General features: G+C 57.4%; 1 protein-coding gene across 1 annotated transcript in view; it reads right to left on the minus strand.

Moving 5' to 3' along the window:
- Fam20c (FAM20C golgi associated secretory pathway kinase) overlaps window positions 1-5,675 on the minus strand; it is a 47,994-nt gene extending 42,319 nt beyond the window's left edge. The window contains exons 1-2 of the mRNA XM_048330734.1: window positions 4,477-5,675; window positions 2,410-2,588 (exon numbers count right to left, since the gene is read on the minus strand). Of these exons, the coding sequence (XP_048186691.1) occupies window positions 2,410-2,588; window positions 4,477-5,087 (790 nt within the window). The 5' untranslated portion in view covers window positions 5,088-5,675. The remainder of the gene's footprint in view (window positions 1-2,409; window positions 2,589-4,476) is intronic.
- Between the last annotated feature and the right edge of the window lie 3,738 nt (window positions 5,676-9,413).

The raw sequence follows: 9,413 nt of genomic DNA on the forward strand, positions 1-9,413 counted from the left end.
TAGGGGTCACAGGGACATGTCTTCAGACCCAGTGGTATTTGGAGGTTTGCCTTGTGCACATGTATTGCCCTAGCAACAAGGGCCAGAGCCAGTCACTAAGGCTCCCAGAGGCATCTAGGTTGGGCCAAGATTTGCTGTTGTGTGGGTCTGGGCTTCTGGTGGGTGGCAGGTAGAGATTAGATTATCATTGTTCCCTCTGCAGGTGACAGCCAGAGGCATTGGGCTGCCTGAAGTCACCTTGGCCAGCAGCTGGGTAGATAGAGCTGGCACGGCTGCCTGGCCTATCTAAAAATCCACTTCCCAACACCTCCTGGGCATCTGCATAATGAAGGCCCCTGCCTGTGCAGGGATGGGCCCCTACCCAGAAGGGAGGGATTAGAACCAGGGGACCACAATGATCCAGGGAGCGGTGTGGCACCTGCTCAGGCAGAGATGGGTACTGGTACTGGACTGACCCTAGGAGCACTGAACTGGAGGCTGAGGCATAGCTGAGATTTTCTGGCCATAGACAAGGGGTGCCGTCCACTGTGCTGTGATGTCAAGTACCCACTGCCCTCCCCAGAGAGTCAGATCCAATAGGGGCCCCAAAGCCAGGCCTGTCAAGAGGAGTAGAGAGCCCCTCAGTGGGGCCAATGAGGTCCTGGAGGCCCCCATCTCTCCTGCTTTTTGAGCTCCTGAGACGAATCCCCACATTACAACCCAGCAAGTGCCCATGGCGGAAGGGCCATGGTGGGTGGCAGTACCCACCAGGAGCCGAGTGGCCTTGGGGGTCATGCAGCTTCCCTCCTTCCCACTTAGCCTGCCTCTGCACATGTCTGAGGCCACCCAGGCTTTTCTCAAGGTGTTTGCGATACAGGAAGTACCCAACAAAATCTTCTGGGGAAAAAAAATCACAAAGTCGCTCGATATCCTTGACTTGATATTTCTTAGGGATCCATGTCTACATACTTGAGAGTGGAAGGGGGAGGCCACATTGGTGGCTCACACCCATCATCCTAGCTACTCAGGAGGCTGAGCTCTGAGGATCACAGTGTGAACCTGGCCTGGGCAGGAAAGTCTGTGAGACACCTATCTCCAATTAACCAGCAAAAAACACCCTGGGAGTAGAGCTGTGACTCAAGTGGTAGAGTGCCATCCATGAGTAAAAATGATGAAGAATGTGCTGTGAATTCAGGCTATGAGTTCAATCTCCAATACTGGCATGCATGCACACATACACACTCATATGTACACACACGCACGCACATGCACACACACACGCAGTAAAAGGGACACCCTCTGGGGACTGTCTGTGACACAGTCCCCACATCCACAGAATCTTCTCCCTCTCAGCCCAGAGCCTCTATTCTTCCCCTCAAGGGGCAGGAGGGGACCTGGCTGGCAGCATGCAAATGTCCCCTGCCAGTGAGCGTGGTGAGAGGAAGAGAGCTTTCAGGCCATGTTCTGATCCACCCTGGGGTTGGGGGGGGGGCGCAGGAAGCCTCCTATCTGAACTTCCTCAGCCCAGTGACATCCTGTAAATAGCTCAGCGGAACCACAGACACCTCGAAAGAAACATTGCGGACCTTCAGGCTGCTCCTAAGCACTCTGTGTCAGCAGCTAGATCTAAGCCCGCAACAGGAGAGAGCCTTTTGTGCAGAACCTGGATGCAGACACCTGAAAGAAGATAGGCTTCGGGCCGTGTCCAGGCACGGATGGAGGCTTGTCCCGAGTGCAATGCAGAGCCCAGGCCCTCAGCTGGCTCCCCACAACAAGCCTCTCCAGCATGGGTGACTCACAGGACCAGAACAAACAAACAATCGCCCAAAGCCCAGCTGAGACCAAACTTTGTTCTCAGAAACCACCCCTGACACATTTTCCTGAAATCAGAAACTGGATGCTGTTATTTTTATTTTCCCTTTTTCTTTTCTTTTTTTCTTTTTTGGACCAATCAGATTGCAAAGCCCTTAGCCATGTCACCATAGCTACATCCTGGAGATCCGGGCTCCATGGTTCCCCATCAATGGGAGACCCCTGTGTATTTGTGCTATGAGAAGAGTAGAACTCAGAACCACCAGGCTCTAACCAAATTATACCTGGTACCAATCAGAAGAAAAGCAGAGAGTCCTGGAGGAGAGGCCAGCCATGGCCACTGGGGATGTCCCCTTGGATCTTTCCTGTGGGTGAGGTGTGACCAGGCCCTTGCTGAGGGCTGTGAATGCCCCTCTTGTAGTCGCACCTTACAGCCTGCATTGCTAGAAGCATCCAGGGCACCCCCATCAGACCTCAAAGGCACTTCCCCTAAGTGTGGCTTGATAGCCAGGGAGCAGGACTGTCCAGATCTGTCCAGGAAGCTGGCCCTGTGCAACTCTACCACGTCCCAGCTAGTCGGTCCCATGTGTGTCCCCAACACATAGGTAGGTGACTTACCCACACTGGTGATCTTCTGGGAGCCGAGATCCTGCAGTAGGGACTCTATGGCTGGGTTGTGTCTGGAGTATAGCTCGTATCGGTTAATACCGATGTGGAATTTGAGCCAGTTGGGGTAGAAATCCACTGCCCCATCCCCGGTGGGTAGAAATTCTGCACCTTGAGCACCTTCATGGGGCCTAGAAGGAAGAGAAATGCATCAGAGTCAAATTTTAAAAAAATGTCCAAGGACCTGGTGTGGATGCCAGAGTTGGGAGCCGGGGTTCAAAGTGCAGGTTTGTGAAAGGGTTCTGCTCAAAAAGGGGGCCTGCAGAGTTTGCACTTTCGTCCAGACCTAAGGTTCTACCCCCTAATCATAGACCTGAAGGCCTGTAATTCCTATTCATCCGTAAGAGACACCACAGACAGCAAGCCTAGACTACAACAAGCCGTCAGCGCTATCTGTGTCGAGTCTTCCTGGGGTTACAGAAAGTGCCTGTCAGGTGTTGGGAGGGAGATGGTGGGGCGAGGGGGGGGGTACAGCTGAAATGTTAGCCCTTCCCCAGAGCAGAGGTCGGGAGGATCTCTGAATCAGACAGCCTGAAAGTCACAGACATCCTGTAGTTTGCCAGCAATCTCTCCAGGTCACTGCTTCTGTTCCAAGAGCCAGAGGCAGAGCTACACTGGATTTTAATGAAAGCAGTCTTAGGTGAGGAACCAACAATGGAGGCAGTCCTTCACTCCAACTCAGGCTTCAAAAGCAGACCCTGCCAGCCACATGGCCTGTCCTTCTCTTCTGTGGTCCTGGGACAGTCTGACAGCCTTTCTGTCTGTCTGCTCACTGAGCAAGAGGAAAAAGAGGAACTTGCTTAACAGATTCAACTGGTAGGTGAGCAATTTCTTGCTCAAATCCTGTCCTATCATGGATAGAAAGGGCAGGCTGGATGCTTTCCCTCCCCCAGAGCTGTGCCTTGACCCCTGGACCTGGGCTGGACTGTTCCATTCCCCATGCATGGATCTCCTGTTCTGACCTAGATTTCTAAGCATTTTCTCGACTCTGGCCAGCAAAGCTCAGAGGCTACTAAATGGCCTCAGGTACAGCAGAGCATTCACCCCCATCGGATTTGAGAGGAGAAAGGGTTTTGTGGATGTTTTCAGAATCCTGGCCTTCTCTCTGTGGCTGGGTAACCTTTGCAGGTAGTTATTTGTTCTGGCCTTGCTGGTAGTTAATATTTCACTGCCCTGGGCCCGAGCATCTGCTTATTTGGATCTGAGTGACTGAGAGAGAAGGACCTGGGAGGGGGGGTGGGTTTTGAAGCAGGGCTGCTGGAAAGATGTATGTGAGTTCATGTTCTGTGAGTGAGTTCTCATGACTAATAGGTGCATCCAAGCCTTCTGAAAGTGCTACCCAGGAACAACTCACGGTGTCTCTCAAAGCTGATGGCCCAGCTCCTGTCCTGGGAAGATGGCTCCAACTCCCTTTCTCCTTGGCTAGCTCTAGGCTCTCCAATGAATGCATTTACTATTGACCTCCCAGGCCAGGGTTGGCCAAGCTCACCTGGAGTTGGTGGCTCATGCCTGTCATTTCAGCTACGCAGGAGGCTAAGATCTGAAAATGGAAGTTTGAAGCCAACCCAAGAAGGAAAGGCCAGGAGGCTCTTATCTTCAACTGACCACCAAAAAGCTAAAAGTGGAGGTGTGGCTTTAGTGACAGAGCACCAGCCTTGAGAGGAAACGCTAAGGGACAGTGTCCAGGCCCTGAGTTCATGCCCCAGTACTGGCACTCAAAAAAATTTTTTTAATGAGGAGCTCTGGGGACCCTGGGGGTACAGCCTGCCTCTCACACCAGAGCCCAAGCCAGCAGCCCTTCTCCAGCAAGAAGTCACCATGGGCACTCTAGACAAAGAGTAGAGGCACCTCTGCCCCGCCCACCCAATGTCTCTATGGGGAGACCTTTCCAAGGGGTGCCCCAACATGCGTACACAATGCCAGTGCCCAGAAGGTGGAACACCTCTACTGTGGAAGGGTGTGCCTGATCCTTCTAGAGGCTCTAGCCCATCCCTGCCCACCTCCCAAAACCATGCTCACCAGTCCTGGTTCTCTGCTGCCTTGGGGTTGAACCTGAGGTCGCTGTTCACATTAAACAGGACGTCGTCCTCCGTCAGGGGTGGGATGGCCCCCTGGTAGAGCGGATGCTCAAACAGCCTGGCCAGGAGCGAGCCTTCAGCGCTGGGGGAGAGGGTCGGCGCGGGCCTCCGGATGCCCGGGTCTCGCAGCAGTGGCCTGTGCGCAGGGTCGCGGGGTCGCGGGGCGCCAGGCTCCTGCCCGCCCCGTGGGGTGCGCTCGGCCGCCTCGGCTGCGGGTGGCAGCTTCTCCAACGAGTGGGACGTGAGGTTGGAGGCCGGGTCGGAGCTGAAGTCCTGTAGGATGCGTAGCGTGTGCTTGTTCGGCCAGCCTGCATCGCCGGCAGCCGAGGCGGCAGCCGGAGGCTCCCCGGCCCGGCTTCCCCGTGCTGGGGCCCAGCCGGGCGCCGCTGCCTCGGCCCCGGGCTGTGCGCAGGAGCAGCCGGGCTCCCCGGAGGGCCGCGCGGCGCGCCTCTCCAGCTTGGGCAGCAGGTCCAGCACGATGTGCAGCGCGCAGGCCAGCAGAAAAACCATCAGGATGAGCACGCGGAACCTGCGCACCAGTATCATCTTCATGGCCGGACGCGCTTTGGGAAAGCGGGGGGTCTAGGACTCTGGGAGCCCCCTCTCCCCGCCACCGAGAGTCGCGCTCCCCCCTTCTCCCCTCAGCTGGAGCTGGGCACAAATGCGGCGCCGCCTGGCAGGTCAAGGTCCATCCGGAGCCAGTGCAGCTAAGCTACCAGCTCCCGGGTTGTTCCCAGGCAAGGACGACGTGGAGAGAGAGGACCCGCCGCCAATGCACCGGTTCTCCGGGCCATCTCCGGGCTGGTCCCTTTTGGTCTCTCGGGAGCGCCCAGCGGCGGATGGCAGGGGGTGCAGCCGGTACTCATCTGACCCTCAGGGCCGCGATGCAGCTGCCCAGCCCGGCTGGGACCCGGCGATCCGTTCCACCACACGGTTCTCCCGCTGGGCCACGCTAGGCGCAGCGCGCCAGAACGCGCGGGTGCTTGGCGCACGGCTTGGTTTTGCTCAGTTTTGCACAGGCCGCGCGGTCCCGGAGATCCAGGCCTCGGGGCAGGGGCGGGAGAGGGTTGTACAGGACGGCGGCGGGGCCGGGCAGGTGCAGCTTGGTCCCAGGGAGCGCAGCCCGCCCGCTTCGACCAAGCTCCCGGCGCCCCACGCCCGGCCGGCTGATATCCGAGCGGCCCGGAGCCGCCCCCCGCGTCAGCGCCCGCAGATTGGCGGAGCCGCAGCCCCGCGAGGCACGGCTGGGCCCAGCTGCGCGCTCGCTCGGCCGCTTTCTCCTCCCCTCGGCCGCGCCCAGCGATGCCGCCACGGCTCTCGGGGCCACCGAAGAGAGAGAGGCCGCCTTCCTCCGTGGGGCCCGGCTTGGAGAGGGGGTGGCCTGGGCTCCGGCAGCTGCCCAGTCCAGCGGGCTCTCGGCCTGGCCACCTCTCCGGGACCTCCACCCGCCGCCGAGCCCGGCGCCCGGCGCCGGCTGCAGCCTCCCGGACTCCTCCCAGAAGAGCCGGGGCCGCGCGCAGGCCAAGTCCCTCCCCGGGGCCGCTGGGCGTCTGCGCCGCCGGACGAGCTCCCCGCCGGGCAGCGACCTTGTGCCTTGCGCCTGGGTCTGCGAGGAGGAGGACGAAGGGACGACGAGGCCGCCACGCCGCAGACAGAGAGGAAGGCGGAGAGCGCGCTGGGCCCCAGGCTTAGGCGATGGATGCCCGGAACGCGCCGAGGCCGGGCCCACCCCGCCCCGAGGGGCCACGCCTGCGCCTTAACCCCGACGGCGCCGCGCCCTGCCGGGCTCCCCCGCGCCGACGTGCGGGAGGCGGGCGGTCCTTGCTGGGGCGGGAGTGGGGGCGGGCTGGGTGCGCCTTTCCTCCTTTCCCCGTGCCAAGTCGGGATGCACACACCCTGGGAAAGAAACTCTGCTTCTACATCGGGGCCTCCCTGGCTGCCCCAGGGCGCCCCCGTAGGGATTAGGAATCAATATGCCTTTGCGCCCCTAATTGTAGGAAGGTAAGTGGAGGAGAGGCACAGCTCCACCACCAAGCGAGAGCCCTCCTTCCCCCGTGCACCTGCAGATTTCCCACGCAGGTCTCAGAAGGAGTCTGCTCAGTAGCCTCTCTTAGTGGGATGGAGGGATGGAAAGTCTGGGGGTGGGGAGGGGGAGCCCTCTCTTTGTTATGGAGCCCTTATCTGTGCCACTTGGGCCTCGTGTTGCTCTCTTTGGGACTGATTTTTCTCACTTGAATCAAGCACATTGAGCAGTTCTTTCTGTTTATTTCCCACCGAGTCTGGAGCCCGGCGTCCACTAGCTTTTTGCTGAATGAGAAGGTGAGGGGCTGGTCAGTTTGACCTGTCTCTTAGGTCATTTGGAAAGGGAAAGGGGGCCCCAAATTCAGCCTCCCTGGAGCAGGAGCTGGAGGTTCTATTGGGGAAGGAATCTGCCACCCCCAGGGTGAAGGTAGGTGGAGCCTGGAGGGGGGATCCTTGGGAAGTCACCGGTCAGGGAGGAAGTGTCCTTCCAGCCACACAGAGTGCATTTGTGTGCTCAAAGATTCCAGAAAGCCAGGTTAACACTGAGGTGGCCGTGGGGGGGGGGGGGCGGGGAGATTGACCTTCCAGGCCTGGGGGGGGGGGTGAGCAGAGACAAGTATCCTGTGGCAGGATGAGCAGGGGTAGGAGCTAACACCCCCCCCCCCCCCCCAACTAGCTAGCCTCTCCCTCAGCTTCATGCCTTCCACAGCCTCCCGGTTCTGGAACCTTAGAGCTATGGCAGACACCTGGGGCCGCTGGTCCTGAGGAGGAATGGGGCTGCACTCTGGGACTTGCTGGAGTCTCAGGGTGCCATCATGCCTCCTGGCCACCACTGGATGGCTCCCTTGTGTAGTTCTTGCCTCCATAGTTCCCACCCTAGGAATACTTTGATAGCCAGGCAATGGGGAGCCCCTTCCTCCCTGCCTAGTCTGTCTAGTTTTCCCAGACACGCTCACCCCCACACTGGAGGACCATGGGTTCTCCTCCTCTCCTCCCATATGGATGCACCCCTCCAGGGAAGGGTCGGGTCCCCCAGGAAGGCCTCCACAAGGTTCCTCCTGACTTCACTTGGCTGGAGGGAAAGGAGCTTGAGTCAGACCGGGTGCTCATGAATGGGGCCACATCTAATCAGGTCAGATGCCAACAGAGCAACAAAGGCCCTGCTTTCTTTCTGTTTTGATCTGGAGTGTCTTGATGTGATTTAATCCTTTCATGGGAATCACAGGCAGGAGAAACAGGAGGATGTAGATACAGGCCATGTACACACAGGACACAAAGACACACACACACACAGATACACACACCGAGGTCCACACAGACACGAATTAGACATACCACCAATATCCAAGGGAAGAATACAGATACCTGCTGGTGACACTTACTTCATCAGAGACTGCAGGATGGCTCTGTGGCTTTTGTCACCAAAGCCTGAGTTCCAGTAAGCCCTTGTAGAACAGGGAATGACAGGAGTTTGGGACTCAGCAGAGGGATGACACTTCTGCTGGATGGTCAGGGATGACCCGAGTGACATTTTAATGAAAACTATGGGTACTTCTGGGAGTTCCAGAAATGGTCCAGGCAGGAGATATAGGTGTAAAGGCCTTGGGGCAGAATTTGAGAGCTATTCCAGGAAGCTTGAGGAGAGCTGAGAGTCTGGAGATGAATGGGGAGCATTGAATGGGAGGCTGTGGAGCAATGGGATTAAATTCCTTAACCTCTCTTCAGTCTGCTGGGAGTGACCCCAAAGCAAAGCTAGTAATGAGATATTTAATATGGACACGTCAGGGCACCATTCAGGGCACTGAGGATGCCGGGCTGGCTGCTGCTTTCAGCTGTAAATATTGTCCAGGACAGAAGACACAGGGAGGTGAGGAGGTGAACTTGATTGCAGATCCCCATGCAGTGTCATGGAGGAGGAACCACAGCTAGAGAAGGCTGTCCTTAGGGCCTGGGTGCTGTCATTGAGCTCTTTTGCTCAAGGCTAGCACTCTACCACTTGGAGCCACAGCTCCAACTGTACTGAAGATAAGTCTCACAGACTTTTCCTGTCCAGGTTGGCTTCAAACTGTGAACCTCAGATCTCAGCTCCCTGAGTAGCTAGGATGACACGCATGAGCCCCCAGCATCCGGCTGTGTTTGGCCTTCTTGGGTTCATCCTGTGAGGTCTTTGGTCATCCTGAAGCTCATGGGAGACCCTCGCCCACCTGGATGGTGTTATTTAGACCCCAGGGGCCACACCAGTGCCTGGCTCTTTTTTTTTTTTCTACTTCTTTTGAAAGATGTAACTCTCCTTGCTAGAGCTCAGATTCCTATGGCTTTCAAAACTTTGCAGATGGCTCCTGCTTCAACAATGAACCCCTCAAAACAATCTGCCTGTGTGGAGAGTGCACCTTTGCAAACATACTTTGGCCATTTGCAGTTACATTTGAGGGAAACATCTGGGACTCCTGTGCTCACATTTAGAGACTTCTGATCTCTGGGATGTGAGAGCGGGGAGGGAGCCAGGAGGAGGCTGGGGGCAGGGCAGGGGCAGTGTGGGCCTTCAGTTCCGGAAGGTGTATGGGAAGTGGGGGCTGGCCCAAGTTCTCTGAAGATCCTGATTTCACTGTCAGCTCCTGTGAAGGGACCCACCTAGGGATGGGGGTCCACCTCACTGGGCTGAGAAGTGGCCCTTAGGAACAGGAAGGTGACCAGATCATGGAGAAATGTGGGGCTAATGAGGAACACCCCTTCCCCTGGACTGTGGGCAGCTGGGGGTGGCAGCATGGGCTGGTGATGAGAAGTCATCTACCCAGTTCTGCCCATTGTTCGCCCTTCCTTCCTTCTTTTCTTTCTTTCTTTCTTTCTTTCTTTCTT

The sequence above is a fragment of the Perognathus longimembris genome, chromosome 1, assembly GCF_023159225.1.
Source record: "Perognathus longimembris pacificus isolate PPM17 chromosome 1, ASM2315922v1, whole genome shotgun sequence".
NCBI classification, from domain to species: domain Eukaryota; kingdom Metazoa; phylum Chordata; class Mammalia; order Rodentia; family Heteromyidae; genus Perognathus; species Perognathus longimembris.